Genomic DNA, 21,120 nt, shown 5'->3' with positions numbered 1-21,120 from the left:
TACTAATTTGAATTTGGGACAAGGAATGTTTTTGTCCCGGAAAAATGTGTGGTTCCCACATAATACACTTTTCTGACTTGCGCGTAAACGACTCAATTGATGTACGGGAACAACTATAAACTAAAGTCCACGCGGACGAAGTCGCGGGCAACAGTTAGTAATATATAAAAATGTTGGGTTTCCTTCCTGACGCTATAACTCCAGAACGCACGAACCGATTTCCACGGTTTTGCATTCGTTACAAAGGTCTCGGGGTCCGTGAGGTCTATAGAAAAAAATAATCGGCCAAGTGCGAGTTGGACTCGCGCACGAATGACGAAGGGTTCCGTACCACTATAGAGCAAAAATAAGAAAATATAAGTGGTTTTGTATGGGAGCCCCCTTTATTATTACTTTTATTTTTATTATAAATTATTAAAATACAAATAAAACTGAGTAATTTGTGAACATACCTATTGTCATTATTAATAACGAGCAAGAAATGATTAAAAAATCACGTTTGTTGTATGAGAGCCCTCTTTAAATATTGAATTTATTTTGTTTTTAGTTACGATTTTTTTCACTTTAAAACTTCATATTTCACAAATGGCCCCCGCATTGATGTAGTTATGTCTATTGTGTTGATGTGTAGGGGAGGTAGCTTTTTTTTTAATGATTTTATAAACCTTTGTAGGCCCAGTAAAACCGCGGACAGACAGTCGACGGACGGTCAGACCTAAACTATAAGGGTTCCTTGTTGACTACGGAACGCTAAAAATGATCTTTCCATCAATTCTTGGGTTAGACGATCAGTTTTCCGTCAATCTTTACCAGACTGATGGATCAGATTGATAAAAAACTAATCGTGTAACCTACGTAATAATACAATGCGACATGTTTCTTATTAATGGCTAATGTAAACGCCACTGATTAAGGTATAGGTAATAAGTATATATAATATTATATAAGTATAACGCAGAGTCGGTTACAACTTACAACCTCAGAACAGAAAAATAAGGTTAGGTACAATACAACTCATTACACAAGTTGTATGAGAGTATTTAAAGCTAGGTCTACACTCCACCGTACCATCTTGACATAAGTAGTTCACGAATCACGATTCACGAGTCACGAGTCACGACCCTGCGTATCATTATTCGATAAAGAATGAGCTCAATACGATACATACTACTAATATTTATAGGTATCATAAAATATAATAAAGACGCTCATTAACCCCTTGACGATCGCAAAAAAAAAACCCAAAGATGTGTTCGATGTGAGGTTCGGAACGTATGAAACGGATCGGGCTGTATCAGATGCAGCATGTATTTACCAAGTATATTTACATTACATTATGATGATGACGCCTCCGTGGTCTAGTGGTATAGAGCGTGTAATAGAGCTCTTGATTCGGAGGTCGTGGGTTCGATTCCCGCGTTGGAAACATGTTATTTCCAAGTTTGGTTAGGACGATGCAGGCTGATCACCTGATTGTCTGACAAGTAAGATGATCCATGCGTCGGATGGGCTTGTAAAAAGTCGGTCCTGCGCCTGATCTCTCGCCGGTCGTATCGGTCTTCCGTCCCACTGGGTTATGAGAGTAAAGGAATAAAAGCAAAACACCCATATATTGGGCCAGGGGGGGGCAAATCAGATTTTTGATAAGCTAGGGTTTACAAAGAATAAAAAATTAATGCCCCCCCCCCTCGGTACGCCCACGTGCACATACTTAAAGTACCTATATTAGAATGCTACAATTACCGATTAGAATTGTTGACCTCGATTTATCTCGTTCTGTCCGTAGGTATATTTTATTTTAATATCTTTGGAATACGGTGATAAAATTTTTGTAGAAGACGATATTTTAAAACACGCGCCATTTTTGGAGTTTTGTTCTAAACTTTTAACTAAGACATCATTGCTTGTTAAAAAAAACATTCAAGGTCACATCATAAATATTACGTTACCAAATTCAAAAGGTTGTTGATTACGTGTACCACTCAATAACCTTTCTGCTTTCTCTTTCTAATTTATAGGAAACTGTATATTCATCTCTGTTTTACCTTCCTTACAGTCTGAACACAGTTGTCTATTAATTTTGACATCATAGCATCACGCTTCTTCTGAAAGGTAATGGCGTTTCGTCGTATTTAAACTAAACAGCTGATGTGAATTTTAACTTCTTGCTTGCAATTTGTTTGAAAAAACAATTAAGCGTTGTTTAAATGATTCAGAACCTATCTGGTCTTATTTTTTGGAGCTCAGGGTTTGTGATGCATATAACTTCAACGAATGGTAAGGTATTTTTGAGCTTGTTTTATATTGTTCTATTTTCCAGATGTCACTGACGATACAACAAATTATATTAGACGCTAAAAGACTCGCTGGACGTCTTAAAGAGAGAGACTCGGAGGCAGATGCACTTTTAACTGAAACTCAGTCAGCATACAGACAGATCCACACTATGAAACAGGTCAGATAAGGAATGAAGATTTTACAATATTGCTTGATCTCAATATGAAAGGGTTTTCTTGAATGAAATAGTTAATAATAAGTATCGACCTCTTGCAATTATGTTTAAATTAATAAACAATAATGTAAATAAAGATCATGATAATAACAACAAATAATAATTTCTCTCTTGTATAATGTTGCAGTATAAGGAAGATATTGACACACTTAACGAAGCGGCTCGTGAGAGACCTAGGGGAGAGCTTATTGCCAGTATCGAGAGGGAGTCTCGGCTGATGAGGGATGTACAACGAGAGAATAATGAATTGAGAGCTGCCTTGGAAGATCATAGGAAGGCTCTTGAGCTCATAATGTCAAAATATCGCCAACATACAGAAAAGAAGATATGGGAGTCTAGGATAGACTTCACCGCTGCCATTAATGAAAAGCAAAATGAAGTAAGTGTAGCTTTTAGATCTTTTAAACTTCTTAGTAAATATAAAACTCCAGTCCAGTCATCCAAGATTTAAATGTTTTTTACTATACCACACATTGTAAATATTTTTAAGTCTATGTCCCTGGCTTACTTAATTCATTGGTTTGATTGTAGAACGTGAAGAAATTAAAAAGTGGCAACATCGTAGTGTCATCCCTAATAGATATAGACTTAAAAAATATTTACAATGTGTTTTTAATTTCTTCACTTTCTTGACAGACTAGTTCATGTTATATTAACATTAAAATTACTTTCAGTTGATCCGCCAGCAAGCTGAGAGGATAAATGAAATGACAAGCGTCATGTACAAGGCCATTAACATGGATGAAAATGGAGATGCTAGGAGGAAAGAGGAAGAAATTTACCAAAGACTTTTAGTGGAGAACAAGGTATTTGGTTATTATGTTAATAAAAACATTTTCTTTAGTAAAAAACAAATATTTCCTGCCTTCATATATTTCAACTTGTGAAGAAAGCTTTTGGTGCTAGCCTGTTTGTTGAATGTTCCAGCATTCAGCATTTAAACTAGACTACCTTTTACCTTGAGGTCCTATATCAGGGGTCACCAAATGGTGGACTGCGGTCCGCATCCGGACCGCCGACCCATTGTGTGCGGACCACCGACCAAACATTTTCGAAGATGAACTTCATTTAGTTGCAGAAATTTCACTTCAGACAGATAATTATCACTTTTCTCATTGCTATGTAAATAAATACCTTTGTAATTTCAGTAATTATCTTTGTTTAAAAAAGATTTTTTATAAAATGTGCAGACCGCGAAGGTCATTTCATTCCTTAAAATGGACCCCGAGCGAAACTAATTGGTGACCCCTGTCCTATACCTTTGTTGAGGTCAAGTAGACTTAGGGCTTGTTTCACCACTTTCTGATTTTCTGATAAAATGCCGAATAGGCTATTCACAGCTTTTTTTATAGATTCTCCATACTTCATCTGTCAAGTTAAGTGATGGATAGCCTATTTGTCACTTATCAGGAAGTGGTGATACAGGCCCTTAGTAACACTTCACAATGGACAGATGAATTACATCTTTCTTAGCTGGTGCTAAATCAATATGAAGTTTATCACCTCTATGGAGAAAAATCTATGAGGCTGATCAGTAATACTGAAATGCTAAAAAGCCTCTGTAAAATTCTTAGGGCCTGTTTCACCACTTCCTGATAAAGTGCCGAATAGGCTATTCACAACTATTTTGATAGATTCTCCATACTTGATCTGTCAAGTTAATTGGTGGATTGCCTATTCGTCACTTATCAGGAACTGGTGAATCCGGCCCTTAACGTTGTTGAATAACATGACTGCTATGTTACCAAAGTGCTAGACTGAAGAGCAAATTTTGTCACATAGTTTTGTGTGTATAGTGCGGTCTAGCTATAAATTATAAGTATATTTATACAAAAGCAATTGTTTAATGAAATTACAGGGTCTTCGGGAGATGTTAGATCTGTCAAGACGGTATGGCTCGGATCGTATCGCACCACCAACTGCGGACAAGGATGTGCAGACAGATGGGCCACCGTTGGGAGGCGCGTGACGGAGCGCAGCCGACACCTGCCGCCTGTGAGCGCACACACACACACATCGAGTCTCCAAACACATGTAAAGCGTTGCCGTACCCACTGTGAGCGTGTGTCTACAAGCTTTTGTATCGTTGCTCCGTACGAACCTCTTGACTGTGTACATGTGATTGCAAGAATAATGTAGGTGCCTACAATCTTGGAATGTCATCGCTGTATAAATTGCGTATGCCGTTTTTTGGATACTTTATCTTTCTTACCCTGAGATTTTTGATGTAAGAACTGTCTAAATGTCCCTATTTGATGTTAAATATAAAATGATTTAAATTTTATAGTGCCCCAGTTAAAGATATTTGTTGTTATATGCGTTTTCAATGTGTACATTATTAGTATGTCTCACAATAGATGTTATGGACATAAAATGGTCAATAAGTTCACTAATTAATATTATCTTGTGTAACAAAACTTTGGTTTGGTTTTTCATTTACTCACGAAAAATAAAACAGTCGAGTTTTTGTTGAAAAATAATTAGGGAAACAAAGAAACCCAATTAAACACACACATTCAGGCTCAAAATATATTGACCTATTATAATGGCCTGTTTCACCGCTTCCTGATAGGTGCCCGATAGGGTTATTTGACAGATTTTCCATACTCCATCTGTCAAATTAAGTGGTGGAGAGCCTTATCAGGAAGCGGTGAAACAGGCCCTTAATATAATAATTAATAACAAATAAGTATGTGTCAGATTGTTTTCGTAATCCGAATTTATTTTTGAACTTAATTTTCTTATTGTATTTTTCCACTATGATTCTGCATAACATAAGTACATACAATAGCCTAATGTTTCCTTAAAAGTAATTTTAAGTTTTCTAATTTTCTCATCATATTATCGTAGTTTAATGGGATAGTTTAAGTGAGTAGGTACTCAGTTAAATTATTGTTGCATTATCATCACAATTTAATATACATATTATATTATGTTCAAGGTACATCAACACAGTTTCTGCTTGACCTGGTTAACTTAGCTTTTACCAGGCCTGTCTCACTTCCATACTATTCTGGAAAACAACCTAATTTTAACCTATTGCATTGCGTTTAGTGTTCATAGTTCAATAACTGTCTGCCGTCTCGCTTCAATCTACCATGGCTGTCAAGCGAGCAGCGGCGCGGCGGCCGGGCGGCGAGCGCGCGAATCGCTCAGCCACAGAATACAAAAGGGCCAGCCTATTGAGACTAGTCCGGTGATAGTACACTTGCGTTTATCATACCTAAACTCGGGATTGAAATTTCTGTACCGTAAGGTACTAATTATATATTCTGTGCTTTTACAGAATAACATAAAAATATTTTAAGACTAGGGGAATTAAACCAAACTACATTTAGCTGGCCAAATTGGGATTGCCATCGTTATCATCATAGCTGGGCACCGTTAATCAAATAGTTAACTTCGTTAATCCGTTAAAAAAAAGTTAACTACGTTAAAGCGTTGCATTTGGGACGAATTAACGCAAGTTACCGTTAATCGTTAATCCGTTAATATGTGTTATAATATGGCCTTATTATGACTTATATCATTGCGTTAGTGTACATACAAAACCTGTTGGTTTAGGTTCTGGAAGTAAACAGGTTAGGGACAAAACAAAATACTTTTATAATTATTGTATTCTACCTAACTATATTACACTGCACTCTTCTTTGTCAACATGTAAATGATTTATAATAACAAAAAACAAATCAATCTTCACTCTATAAGCACCGGCGCTGAGTAATGAAATGATAAAACGAAACAAATCTCTTCTCACTCGCACGCGTCTGAAAATGTATCTAGTATTGTTATTGTTTCACTCACTGTTGCCGTGCCGCGGCGCCGCGCTGCCCGCCGGCCCGGCACTTGTCGTTTCATACTAATTTAATACTAACTGTCTGAACCTTTTCGCGCAGTGCCGTGCGGTAAATAGTAGGCATCGGATTAACGATTAACGGACTTCTGCATATTAACGGAAGTTAACGAGTCCGTTAATATTTTTAAAAGTTAACTTCAAAGTTAATCCGTTAATCAAAATGTTAACTTCGTTAATTAACGATTAACGGATTAACGAGTTAATGCCCAGCTATGGTTATCATCATGTCTGTTTGAGCAGCAACTTTAGTAACCTTTATTATAAAATGAATACTTATTAAAGCTGTAAAAATTTTAAAAAATGTACAAGAATATTGTGTACAGTGTATGTACAGGCTCGCAATCTGTGTGCTGGCTCACCTTGTTATTAAAAATATTTACTATGCTTATGGTCATTGCTCGATGGATAACATGAAATAGGGTAAACTTAGAGTAAATAATATGTTTATGATGAAGATTGGTAAAACTTTAGTATAATGTAGACTACTGAGCAGTTCCACCTTGGAGTGGGGCTATTATTAGCATTGAGGTTCTGTCACTGGTAAGGCTGGTTTTATCGTTAAGCGTTCCGGCAGCGTTTTCGAAACGCTTAGCGATAAAACCAAACTAACCTTGTAGCTACAATTTTCACTTATCGTTTTATCATACTATTATGTATTTTGGTGCTTAAGAGGGAACGCGGGTACAGTAGAATTTAAACGAATAAACTATTGCCATCACGCTTCACCCTGCGCCGGCTGATAGAGACAGATACAGTAAATCGAGGTAACATAGTCCTCGGATTCCTCCTTCAAAATAGAGCCTATCTAATTGTTTTTTTTAATACCTTCAGGAAGAGTGAGTCTATGTATCTACGTTTTTATCTTAAAGATCGTTCAAATTTGTTTTATGGTCGGTGGATTGGCGGGGTATGGGGCATTAATTTTTTGTGATTTTTGAAGGGTCATATTTTTTATTTATTAGCAAATTTAGAAAAAGTCTAACGTAGAGGCATAGCTTTAACAGATCCCAATATTGTATAAAAATCATTTGTCTAGACGCATTGTCCAGGGAGTAAATTGGGGTATATGTTTGTATGGAAAAACAGTGTTAGCGTTCCCTCTAAAATCATAATATCATAAAGCATTTTCGAACTTTCTCTGATTTAAGTGATTTGTGAATCTATAGGATTAGATAATTGATTTTATTACGTAGTTCTTAAATATTTTTAAGTCTTTTTTTTTAAACTTTATTATTCACATGGTACACAAGGTTATGTTAACTTAAAATTTTCGTTTAACTTTTTCACAGTAGTATAAATGACATGACCGTTTAATGCTTGGTTGAGCCTTGCTCCCCGACGCGACGCGACGTACAGTTGAAGACATGTCTCCGTCAATGCTTTCTGACCTTAGTTCTTTTAACCAATGGGTTTGTAAAAAGTAGTAATCTGAAAAATATGTCAACGACCAGCAGTTAACTCCATGAGTGACTAACTTGATTATACTACATTAATAAATATAAGATAGTTTAAATTCTATAAAACTTATAAATATGAGAAATTCCAAATGGATTTCAAATATCCTTTTTATTAGAGACAAATTATAGCTGACATAAAATTTAACATTGTTAAATTAAGTAGATCACTTAGAACATTTATATTTGTAAACTGTAATGTAAAGGCGCTTTGGATGTTAGTGCTATAAACATGTTATTAGGCAAAAATTGTAGTGATCTTGTTGAAACTACATTCTAAGGCATAAGAAATACAGTAGGAAGTGTTTCTTTGTTTTGGCGTAGAACGTTTGTAAAGGCTTGTGATGCTCTGGTATGAAATTCTTACCGTCCTCATTTTAAATTTCATGTTCATTACTCATATTTCCTCATCCTGTCATTTAGATTTTGCTGTAGAATTTTAAGATGCAAATAGTTTTAACAATGTAGTTGATTTACCTAATTAATTACACCGTTTGGGTACAACATAATGTTGCAATGTGAGATATTACTCAAAATGGTAGTTGAAAGATATCCTAAGTATTTACTATGAAAACCTATCACCTATCCATGATAAGCATTTCCTATAAACAACTAATGTGAATGAAATCCCCTATCCTTAACTTTTGAATATAATTTTTGAAGTATAATTTTGTTTTTACTGCAAAAATCTTAAGGGACGATCACACCGGATTGGCAGCGAAGCGGCGAGCATTTTCAGTGTCATATGATTTTAAACTTTATCTTCATTATTGTAAGGGCCAAGGCCAACCCACACGTACCACAACCACAAAACCATACCACAACCACACCAGCATACCACAACCACACCACGTGGTCGGGCGTATATTTCGTATTGTTAATAAACTGGACCATTCACACGTACCACATATTTCGTTGTCGACCACTTGTGTGATACCGACCACATCGCAACCACAACGTTGCGTCGATGCAATGACAGTGAGCACACCGCCCGTGCTCTTCCCCCCCTCCGTTCCATTGACTTTCGTACGTAACCACATCACAACTACTGGCGACAACGCAACCACGTCGATATTTTGTCGGTACCACAACGCAACTACAAAAAGCTGCAGCGACACTGTTCATACGTAACCACTGCTCGACGACATTATGTCGTTGCGATGTGGTGTGGTTGTGGTACGTGTGGTTGGCCCTAATAGTATCGCTGGAGAAATCGTGGCCGCGAGACTTTCCAAGTTTCTCAAGCGATACTATTTATTACAATAAAAGTTTAAAATAATATTATGAAACTGAAAATGCTCGCCGTTGCAGGCGCGGTCCGAGGGGGGGGGGGTCACAGGGGACATGACCCCCCCCCCCCAAAATCTAAGGTCAAATTGAAAAATCTCAAAATCTTGCCAAATAATAAAAGGTAATTTCTAGCTATCCCCTAACCGCCACTACGTCCGACCTTAGACAGCTGTCAACCCAGAACCGTCCTAGGGCGCAGATAAAAAAAAATATATTAGTGTAGTGACTAGTGAGTGACACCCCCCCCCCCCCCCCAAATTTTAGGCTGCGTCCGCACCTGCGCCGTTGCGCTGCCATTCCAGTGTGAATCGGCCCTAAAACATGTTATTTATAACTACCATAACAAAATATATAATATTAAGAATTATGATAGCTACCCTTATATGCACAAGTAGGTAACAAACTGAGGTACATCTATTAATTCCTTGCTTATGAAATTCAGGCGCAACATTCCTGAAATTATAGACATTTTAAAAACTTTTGTGCCAAACTAAAATTTTGCTTTACAAAATTTTATATTGATAAATTGATAAAATCATTGTAAATTGAGGAAATCAGAATACATGTACAAATAAAGTGACTTTGTACTGATCACTAAAACTAAAATTTCACAAACTTCTTTTAAAATCAGAATTAAATATTTAAGTACTTACTTAAATAACAATTGTCTCCTTTTGTCATTATTTTATTATTGTAAATAACATAATACCTATGTTATTACTTATTTACAATAATAACTAAATATTACACAATAGGATATATTATTACTACGATGTTTTGACGCTAGAGCAGCACCAGCATAGACAGTACTTAAAAAATAAATATTACTAATTATTAAAATATAAATACTGAGTATTTTATGAACATTTCAGGTGCCAACCTGTTGTCAATGTCATCATTGATACAGACCCAAAAATGTTTGAAAAATTCACGTTTGTTGTATGGATTGGGAGCCCCCCTTAAATATTTAATTAATTTATTTAGGGTTCCGTACCCAAAGGGTAAAAACGGGACCCTATTACTAAGAATGATGTCTGTCCTCTGTCTGTCTCCAGGCTGTAAGTATCTCAAGAACCGCTATAGCTAGACTTCTGAAATTTTCACAGATTGTGAATATCTGTTGACGACAAATACCAAAAACAAAATAAATATTTAAGGGGGCCTCCCATACAACTTGAAACGTAATTTTTTTGCTATTTTCTGCTCGATTTCAATAATGCCCAAAGATAGGCCCTTGAAATGCACGCAATATACTCAGTTGTACTTATACTTTAATAATTAATAATAAAATAAAATTAAACTAAATAATTAAGGGGGGCTTCCATACAAAGAACACAATTTTTGGGCTAATTTTGCTCTTAGATAACGGTACGGAACCCTTCGTGCGCGAGTCCGACTCGCACTTGGCAGATTTTTTAGTACTTATTTGTTATACATACATTGAAATACATACTCTGTGAAAATTTCAACTCTCTAGCTATTACCGTTCTTGAGTTACAGCCTGGAGACAGACTGACAGATAGACATCGAAGTCTAACGGCCGTTCCCAATATTTGATCTATCTCTGGTTTTGCCCTACTAGAGATAGGAATAGCTCACATTAGACATTAGAGACATAATATATTTTATGTCAATATTGGGAACGGCCGTTAGTAACAGGGTCCTTTTTACCCTTTGGGTACGAAATCCTAAAAAGTTTTGACAATGTTTCTGTCAATATTCAGATATTTGAACATGGCAGATTTTGGTCGGATTATTTTTTACTTTATCTGCTAGTAGAGCCCTCTGCTCCTATTTTTGCGTAATTTTGACATGTGACCTTCAAAAAGTTTTTTATCATATAATAAGTATATAATAACAATTTAGCTATTGAAAAAACTATCTACTTTACTATTTTAATAAGAAGTTATTAAAATTACAAATAAAATTATATTTTTCGGCTTTTAGGCAGTAGGGTCAAAAAGTTTTTTTCAATTAATTTCCAGACTTATTATTAGGTAGGTATACTTATAAAGTATGTTAAAATACATTGTAATTATTATGCATATGCATGATAAAGAAAGCTTTTAAAGAAAATTGCTTCAAGCACAATATATTATACCACATGAAAAATATTCCTATATTTTCACTATGAGAAAATGTGTGCTTAATGATTAGTTATACAGTGTGTAACAAAAATAAGTGATAATACTTTAGGGCGTGTACGTGTTCCTTGTAGAGAGTGCACTGTGAAAGTAGCAGCTCTGAAAGACGAAAATTTTTTTTCACTTTTGTATAGGCAAGGGCCCGTGCGTCACAAGTTTCCCCATACAAAAGTGAAAGAAAATGTTGGTCTTTCAGCGCTGCTACTTTCACAGTGAACTCTCTACAATGAACACGTACACACCCTAAAGTATTATCACTTATTTTTGTTACAACCTGTATAAATAATATTATCATCGTAAATATATGCTGTCTGTATCAATTTGATTTGTACTAATAAAGAAATACAGTATTAAAGTGGTGTTATTAATCAGTAAAAAAATAATTGTATTTAACAGACTCGACAATAATATTCAGGTAAAATTTGCAATGTTTTTTAAACTTTAGTTACCACAAATCAACAATAATAAATAATTGGATAAATTACATACATTGTTCATTTTTCTTATATTTACTAGATAATGAAATGTTTTTGCAACTTAATAGTAAAATGTACCTTAGTAGATATTTTATAGTAATTTAAACAGCAACCTGATGTAAGTTTTTTGATGTAGAATGAGCAACTAGTGCTGATTTATATATTGTCTTAATAAAAACACATAGAAAATATACAATAAAGAACAAATAATTTTTTTTTGTCTTTCCTTTATCTGAAATGATCTGCAACAATGAAAGATTCCTAAATGTTATGACTAAAGGTACTAGTTGGAAGCCGGCTACATGAAGCGGCGGCAGACGCGACACTACTGGTTTCTATGTATTTCTATGAAATATCCTCCGCAGCTAGCGACACGAAGCTAGCGAAACTTTGAAATACATAGAAACCAGTAGTGTCGCGACGATACGTCGTCTGCCGCCCCTTCATGTCGCCCGCTGCCAACCGGCACCTTATTCCTTCATAATTCTTCAAGCCCCATAAGAGCACTGGTGATCGCGACAACAATAGAATACAAAAGCATTTCCTGGAATCTGCGATCGAAGTACTAATAATGAGAATAAACTGTCATAACATGGTATTTAGACAACATATTATATTATCTAGTTATAATTCAAGTGTACATGAAATTGGCTCAAAATTATTCAATAGCTACATACTATGGGATTGAGATACAATTTAAAGTCCAAAAATTATTGAAACTCATAATATATTCCTTACTTAAACAACACTCATGTAAACCATCACTTACATGTCTTTTATAATTTACACTATAAATCATACTCTTGAGTTTGTATATTCTGCAGGGAATTTGAAGGAGTGTTGGCCGATGGCTTGTATGTTTGGGAGCAAGCCTGCGTTTGGTATCACATTCCATGAGAGAGTTAAAGTAACATTGTTGTGACCCCTGAAAAATATATTTATTTTTTAATACAAATGCTTGAGACTCTGTAAACCACCTTATAATTGATGATCGAGAGGATATTTTAATGTCTCACAATAATTCATGTTCTTTGTTAAATTATGTGTTATTTATGTGACATGTTTTGTTAAATTATGTGTTATAACAATATTACAAGACTAGGGTGCATGGTAAATAAATTTATTAATTATTTTTGCTCTTATTTAAACTGTGGAATATCTTTAAAACAAGGAATTTCAACTTACTTGAGACCATTACCATCATCACGGAAGTAGTATTTGATGTTCATGTTTTTAAAATCTAAAATTGAATTTTCTCCTCTTTGAATTATTTTGTCCCACAGTACAATTTGGTTGAGCTCATTAGTGGGGGTAATATATTCAGCAGTCAGGTACAAAAATAGTTGTTTAACATTCCAGTTGAAGAGGTGCGATAGATCAGTTTTGAGATCAAAAGTTAGGTATCCCAGGTCACTCATTTCCCTGGAATCGCCATAGTCAGGAACATTTTTCCTGTAAAGCATAGTTGTTTTTAAACTTACCAGTAAGACTACTGATTTTATTTTTACTAATAAATATTTATAGTCAAAGAAAGTCTTGATTTTAGTGGTTATAGCAGGTAAATTTGTTGACGTGGAATTTTCGCCTAAGTATATTTGAATTGCGTTATTTAGATTTAGCAAATAGTGTTTTGACCCTATTAAATATAGGACGATAAGAAAGTATACTTATACCAGATTTATTATACTTACACTACTACTTTCACGGTATTCATCTGAGCCGCTGTTCTGTAATCCACAGTTAGGGTAGAAAGAAAACATAGAAATGTTAGACATGCTAACACACTGAGAGTGTAGGTTAGTATTGCATTAACTCTAGTTAGAACTGAATACATTTTAGAGGATATTTATTAGTAATTTGTGTTATAAAAACATGAAAATACAATAAACCGTTCCTGGCGAAAAATACCAGATAAAATTTGACGTTGACAATCGATTGACGATCGTACACGTCATGTTTTACGTGTTATCTTCTTCGTCTTCTTCTTTTTTTTTCATAATATGGCGCTCGCCTTTTTAACCATGGCCAGTGTCAAGTAAAATATTATGGCGGGGAAAAAAAATCGTGAGAAGTTTACAAGAGAACAAGGGGCATTTTTGTATGGAAACCGTACCCAAGCTGTAGCATATCCACACATATATCAAATGAAAAGGCTTGAAAAGCTGAGCATTTTATTGTAGGACGTAAAATCTCTAAACCGTGGGAGAAAAAAGTTAACGAGGGTAGAAGGTAAAAAGAAATCACAAAAAACAGCCTGTATCAATTTATAGTGTTACTGGTAAGGAATAATTTCTGGAAAGTAATCGTATATATTTTAATATTAGCAAACTTTAGGAAAGTGTTGTATTTATTAGTATATTGTTTCATATTTTAAAGAAATGTATGAGAAAATAATAAGATGCTAAAAATCGAACCTTTCCTTTATTTTATCGTACAATATTATCACTTTGGAGATTTTTTTTTATAATTAGCAATACTAACGAATCGTGCAATAATACAGAATGTTTCATTTTTCACAAAAAAATACAAAAAAAAACATTCTGTATTACTGCATCAATATATAGTGTTGTAAGTAAGGAATAACTTCTGGAATGTAATCGTATATGGCAAACTTAAGGAAAGTAATTTATTTTAATATTATTGTTTCATATTTTAAAAAAATGTATGAGAAAACAACAAAATACTGAAAGAGCCATGCTTCGGCACGAATGGGCCGGCTCGACCGGAGAAATACCACGTTCTCACAGAAAACCGGCGTGAAACAGCGCTAGCGCTGTGTTTCGCCGAGTGAGTGAGTTTACCAGAGGCCCAATCCCCTACCCTATTCCCTTCTATACCCTCCCCAATTCCCTTCCCATCCTTAACCTCTCCTATTACCCTATACCCTCTTAAAAGGCCGGCAACGCACCTGCAGCTCTTCTGATGCTGCGAGTGTCCATGGGCGACGGAAGTTGCTTTCCATCAGATGACCCGTTTGCTCGTTTGCCCCCTTATTTCATAAAAAAAATTTACTGTCGAAATTATATCTAAAATCGAGCCTTTCCTTGATTTTATTAAATGCTATCACTTTGGAGATATTGTTAAATATTACCAACACTAGCGAATCTATACTAATATTATAATTGGGAAGAGTTTGTTTGTTTGTTTGTTTGTTTGAACGCGCTAATCCCAGGAACTACTATTCCAATTTGAAAAATTCTTTTACTGTTGGATAGCCCATTTATCGAGGAAGGCTATATTTTATCACGCTAAGTATAATAGGAGCGAAGAAATAGAGGAAAATGTGGAAAAAACGGGGGGAAATTATTTGAAAGGGCTTATTTGAACGCGCTAATGTCAGGAACTACTGGTCTGATTTGAAAAATTCTTTCAGTGTTAGATAGCCCATTGATCGAGGAAGGTTATAAGCTATATTTTATCACGCTAAGACTAATAGAAGCGAAGAAAAAGAGGAAAATGTGGAAAAAACGGGGGCAATTATATGAAAAGGCCTATATGAACGCGCTAATCTCAGGAACTACTTATCCGATTTGAAAAATTCTTTCAATTTTAGATGACCCATTTGTCGAGAAAGGCTATTGGCTATATTTTATCACGCTAAGACTAATAAGAGCGAAGAAATAGATGAAAATATGGAAAAAACGGGGGAAATTATATGGAATTGCTTATTATCTTATGAAGTACTGGAGCAATTTTTATGTTATTTGGCAAACATGAAGAATAGACTACGTGAAGGGATATAGGCTATTTTCTGCTGCAAAATGTACGGTTGCGTGAAATTCCTAAATTACGCAAGCGAAGCCGCGCGGAACATCTATCTATACTTATAATAAAATCGTAGGAAAGTCAATTCTGTATATTGAATATTTTTGTACAATAAATAATACTTGGAATGTGATCTACTATGCTAACGTGGACGAAGTCGCGGGCAACAGCTAGTGGTGTAATAACTAATAAGACAGGATATATATTTTTTTTTTGAAAAAATAAAACTATCGCTAGTATTGCTTATTATAATTTATAAACAACTAGCTGTTGCCCGCGACTTCGTCCGCGTGGACTTCAGTTTATAGCGCGCGGTGTCAATAAAATTGGTGTCAAAAGCATTTTAAAACCCTGGTACCCCTTTTATCAAAATACCCAAAACAGCCGTGTAGTGTGCACATAATATGATTTTTTTAAATTAAACTTTTTTATACCTTTTATAGCTTATTTAGCGTTACACAACTTAGCTGCATAATGCATTACACAACTTTAGCTTTGCCCAATACACATAAACTATTTAGTATTTATTATTGGTAGACTGTTGTTTCTGATTTCTATGTTGGTACGTGAGTTATTTAATAACATGACGTATAACAATCGAATGAATCGAAATACTAACTGAACATGGTACCACCTCTTATAGAAATACATATGAGCAAGCGTTAGCGCGATCTAGGCGACTCTTGGCGCCATCTGTTCCAGTTTTTGGAACTAACTTAATTGGAACAAATTTACGCATAAACACCCCCTTACAACCCCTTTTTCCAGTAAGCCTATGTCCTTTCTCAGGCTTTAGACTATCTGTGTACAAAATTTCATTACTATCGGTTCAGTAGTTTTGGCGCTGTTTATGAATTTGATATCTAAGTTGGTAGGTGAGTTATTAGTTAATAACGTGTATAATAATCGAAAGAATCGAAATACTAACTGAACATGGTACCACCTCTTATAGAAATACGCATGAGCAAGCAATAGCGCGATCTAGGGGACTCTTGGCGCCATCTGTTTTGAGTTTTTGGAACCAACTTAATTTGACCAAATTTACGCATTTTCACCCCTTTACAACCCCCTTTTCCAATTAAAAAGTAGCCTATGTCCTTTCTCAGGCTTTAGACTATCTGTGTAGAAAATTCCATTACAATCCGTTCAGTAGTTTTGGCGTGAAAGCGAGACAGACAGACAGAGATACTTTCGCATTTATAATATTAGTATAGATTTCTACAAGGTAACATACCCGGTTAATATACGGTAAAATCCAGGAAAGGTTAGATTTTAAGGTTTTATTATTTCCCCATACATTTCTTAAAAATATTAAACAGTATACTAAAATACAACAGTTTCCTCAAGTTTGCCACATACGATTACTTTCCAGAAATGATTCCTTACCAGCAACACTATAAATTGATGCAATAATACAGGGTGTTGTTTTGTGATTTTTTCTTATCTTCTACTACTACTGCTACTGTTTTCTTCCATGGCTTAGAGATATTTCGTCATACAATAAAATGTTCAACTTTTCAAACCCTTTTATATTTTGGCATATGTCTCAAAGTGCTACATTAGTGGGTACGAAGTGCCCCTTCTTCTTTAATAAATTTAAGTCGTTTTTTTCGTTCCAGATGATCGTCAAGTCGAAAGTCTAAAAAAGTAGTCAGTAAAGTCAACGAGTCAAGTCAGTTGTTTTAGTAAAGTGGTAGACCCTTTACTAAAACTTTCGATGGAGTCTTGGAGGGAACACAAAATGGCACGTTTCTTGAAGTTGTATCGCCCACACTTGTGCACGACATCGAATATTTAATGGTTAATATTCTACCAAGTACCAACATTACACATTAAAAACAGAAATAACACAATTTTAGGAAAGTAATACAAAAACACAACGTCACTCTTTGGTATTCCCAGCAAAACTCCTCGTCTTCTCCTTTTAATATTTTTAATAAAGTGCTTTGGAAATGCTATTGTATTCTATTGTTGTCGCGGTCACCGGTGTCCTTATGGGGCTTGAAGGATTAATCCTTAATTAATCCTTAATTAAACCAGCCTTTCTCAAAGTGGGCGATAACGCCCCCTTGCGGGCGCTGAAGGTCTAAAGGGGGGGCGGTGTGGAACCCAGAAAAAAATGGGGGCGTTGTGTAGAGGCTTGGGGGTGATTTATTTCATCTGGATGCATTTTGAATTTAAACAATGGGGGCGCAAGGGGGGCACCAAGAGTTAAGAATAAATATTTTGTTATGACCCTTCAAAAATCGCAAAAAATTAATGCCCCGTACCCCGCCAATCCACCGAACATAAAACAAATTTGAAAGTCTTTAAGATTCTCCTTCTTTCCTTTAAGACTCACTCTTCCTATACATTAAAAAAATAATTTAATTAGATAGGCTCCATTTTGAAGGAGGAATCAGAGGACGACGTTACCTCGATTTACTGTAATATAATATATTTTTGTCTCTATCACAATGTACGTGCCGGTGCAGGGTGAATCGTGATGGCAATTATAGTTTCTTCCTTTAAATTCTACTGCACCCGCGTTACCTCTCGCAAATCATGACACAGCGGGATAATTTGAAAATAACCCACACCAATAAAAATGTAAGAACTATGAAAGCACACAAATTTTGTATATAACACAGTTGAGTTAAAATATTTTATTTACATATTCCATACATTATTTGTAAAATCCATAAACTGAATGCTGCTAATGCAAATGTTATTTTCGTAGAGTGGGCATTATTACACGGCACTCCTCCTGCTACTCCTCGGCAGAAACATACTTGGGTGCTGTAGCTGCCTGAGACCTCCTGGTAACAGCCGTTACGGACAATAGTGCCATTTGAGTCTATAGCTCTGGTGCACATGTAGGTTGAGTTTTCCGCTAGAAAAGAGTGAAAATAGTTTTGAATACCACATCCTATTGATATATTATTATGGCTGTGGCTAGTTAGCTTAATGGCTTTGCCGGTTTTGCCTGCATCTGATAGATCAGGGGTCACCAAATGGCGGATCGCGGTCCGCATCCGGACCGCCGACCTATTGTGTGCGGACCAAGCATGTTCGAAGATGATCTTCTTCATCATCAACATCAACTTCAACATCTCCAGGATTTAATGTCAATCTATAGCTAAAAATCTATAGCTTGCACCAATATTTCACTCCAAACTTCAGAGAGATAATTAGCTACAAAAAATGGTTTACTTTTCTCATTGATATCTAAAAATACCTTTGTAATGTTTGTAATTACTTACCTTTGTTTAATTTTTTTTTGTATAAAATGTGTGGACCGCGAAGGTCATTTCATGTCTTAAAACGGACCCCGAGCGAAACTAATTGGTGACCTCTGTGATAAATAATATATTTGGGAAATTGGGGACTTGGGAAATTCACCCTATATTCATCTGAATTCTGACTATATTAATAATACTTACGATGGCCATTGAAGTAGTACGTGAACTGGGCGCACACGTCGTTCTCCGCCAACACACAAGAGGCGTTCTGGCCGTGGTGGGTCCAGATGTATTCTACATCGGGCCATGACCCGTCATCTGAAAGCAGGTGCATCAATTTTATTGCTTTACTCCTGTTACGGTAAGCAGCCCCGGATTATAAAATATAATAGCGTGTTATAGGCCATGGCATAGGAGCGGCAGCTTCTAGGGGGTTGCAGCGTCCATAGAGGCCCTACAGATACATTGGGCTGCGGAAATAAAGTGGCCTACTCTCATAAAAAATATAAATTCGGCACTGATGGTAAGTTTAATAAAGTGCTTAACCAAAACGAGAAATCGGGAAGAGAAACAACATAATAATATCATTTCGTTTATCTTACTGATTTCTTGTCTTGAACCAGTGGAAGAAATGTTAAAAGCGTTATTTTCCGGATATTCTAGATTTTGGTAAGGCACGGCCATTTGTAAATCGTACTGAAGCATTTCGTTCTCTTATTTAAACAACACAGCGTCAGAGACAAGCACTTGGAGAAATATGAAATGTTATCTATCATTTAATACGCAAGTAAAGTCTGTTCAAATTCAGACTTATTCTATTTGAAGAACCATCATAACCTATAAATTTGAGCCCACAACACAATATGCCTTCGTCTAGTGATAATTAAGGAGGCTCTACCACAGACGAGCCGAGGGTTCCCGCGTCCCTACCCTACTTGGCTCATGTGCTATGAGGTATTTTGCCGTTTAGATGGTAAATGGTGGTACCGGGCTTGTTCGAATCATAAACAGCATCTAAACAACCTATGTAATGAGCGGTCATCTTTACGCGGCTTACGGTCGCAATCAAGTACCTATTAGTCATTGGATAAAGCACAAAAACACTAGCGGTTGCTTTAAAAACTACCCGTTTTTCTTTAAAATCAGGCGTTCTATTACTTTAAAAACCGGCAGTTTTTAAAGCAACCTTAATAAATATTGCGTTTTTGTGTTTTGTCCAATGACTGGTACTGTCCAATCACTAGTCGTTTTTCGTCTCTGAGTGCGGTAGTTTAAAAAGTTATAACAGCTTCTAAAGTCCTGAGGCTGTTTTGGTATATTTCAGCGCATTACTCAACTCACAGGAGGCCACGAGGGGCATCTGGCAGGGCACTCCGGAGGCGAGGCGGGTGGCCTCCTGGCAGGTCGCATTGAGGAACACGCTCTCATTGTTGTACCGCGGCCCCAGCCATGTGAACTGGAAACAGCGCGTCGTCAACTGCGCCGCCACGAACCCTGGAATACCGTCCCTACATTTTTAAGTTCAAACATGATTTTATGTTTGGGTATGGATTTGATTACTTGTAATAAGGTCTGTAAGGGATTTGTGCGATTTTTAAACTATCTATTATATACTATACAGAATCTACACATTTATTTGCTAAAATTACCAAACGTACATAATTAACTAAAATTGAATGTAGGAGCCTACATTAAATTTTAGCTAATTCTTATAATAAACAATGCTCTTTACAGGTTTTATACACGAATTTAAATAGATGGTACTTAGTGCGCAATATTGACAAAATTAACACATTCATATTTTGGTAGAGTTAGGGCCTGTTTCACCACTTCCTGATAAAGTGCCAGACTATCCACAACTTTTTTTGACAGATTCTCCATACTGTGAATAGCCTATCCAGCACTTATCAGGAAGTGGTGAAACATGCCCTTAGTGAGGCACGTTGATTAGCATTTAGGAAGTAAATCAATTTTTTTTAATTTCAAACTATTTTCCCGGTCATAAAGCCTCCATTTAAGCATAAAACTGCAGTTTTGAAATTGCTACTTACCCGCTTCCTCCACTCATGTCTTCAATAAATAATTATTTTGATCAATATTACAAGCTAATATTGCCGCGTTGATGTCACAATATTTTACTATTAAATTGTAAGTATGACATGAATTATTCAATGTAGAGACTAGATGTAGCTACTCACCTAGACAAGTAAAGACCACAACACTTACTAGTTTATACATTGGATTTAATTTTATTTCAATTGTTTAAACAAAAAGGGAAGTACCTATGACGTTCTTTGTATAACTGATTGTGTTATCTTTCGTTGTCAGCGATGCAATACAATGATAGCAATGATTTTCTGATAATTATTATTTTTGTATGGATTATTAAAATGCGTCGTGTC

General features: G+C 35.8%; 2 protein-coding genes across 3 annotated transcripts; one reads left to right on the top strand and one right to left on the bottom strand.

Moving 5' to 3' along the window:
- The first annotated feature begins 2,049 nt into the window (after positions 1 to 2,049).
- LOC121728637 (FGFR1 oncogene partner 2 homolog) lies at positions 2,050 to 5,100 on the top strand. 2 transcript variants are annotated; one of them, XM_042116858.1, is made up of 5 exons: positions 2,050 to 2,112; positions 2,321 to 2,455; positions 2,640 to 2,891; positions 3,187 to 3,318; positions 4,371 to 5,100. In XM_042116858.1, exons 2-5 carry the CDS (start codon positions 2,321 to 2,323, stop codon positions 4,479 to 4,481), a joined length of 630 nt encoding a protein of 209 aa, XP_041972792.1. In that variant the 5' UTR covers positions 2,050 to 2,112; the 3' UTR covers positions 4,482 to 5,100. The 2 variants fall into 2 exon arrangements, with proteins under 2 accessions (XP_041972792.1, XP_041972791.1); XM_042116857.1 differs by lacking the exon at positions 2,050 to 2,112 and adding an exon at positions 2,119 to 2,248.
- Positions 5,101 to 12,442: 7,342 nt separating this feature from the next.
- LOC121729033 lies at positions 12,443 to 21,000 on the bottom strand. The gene is made up of 7 exons (XM_042117420.1): positions 20,917 to 21,000; positions 20,060 to 20,212; positions 18,920 to 19,036; positions 18,148 to 18,369; positions 13,424 to 13,577; positions 12,918 to 13,184; positions 12,443 to 12,657 (listed from the first exon to the last, which is right to left on the bottom strand). Exons 1-7 carry the CDS (start codon positions 20,954 to 20,956, stop codon positions 12,528 to 12,530), a joined length of 1,083 nt encoding a protein of 360 aa, XP_041973354.1. The 5' UTR covers positions 20,957 to 21,000; the 3' UTR covers positions 12,443 to 12,527.
- Positions 21,001 to 21,120: the final 120 nt, after the last annotated feature.

The sequence above is a fragment of the Aricia agestis genome, chromosome 7 (genome assembly GCF_905147365.1).
Source record: "Aricia agestis chromosome 7, ilAriAges1.1, whole genome shotgun sequence".
Lineage (NCBI taxonomy): Eukaryota > Metazoa > Arthropoda > Insecta > Lepidoptera > Lycaenidae > Aricia > Aricia agestis.
This window is presented reverse-complemented; position numbering and strand designations above follow the sequence as displayed.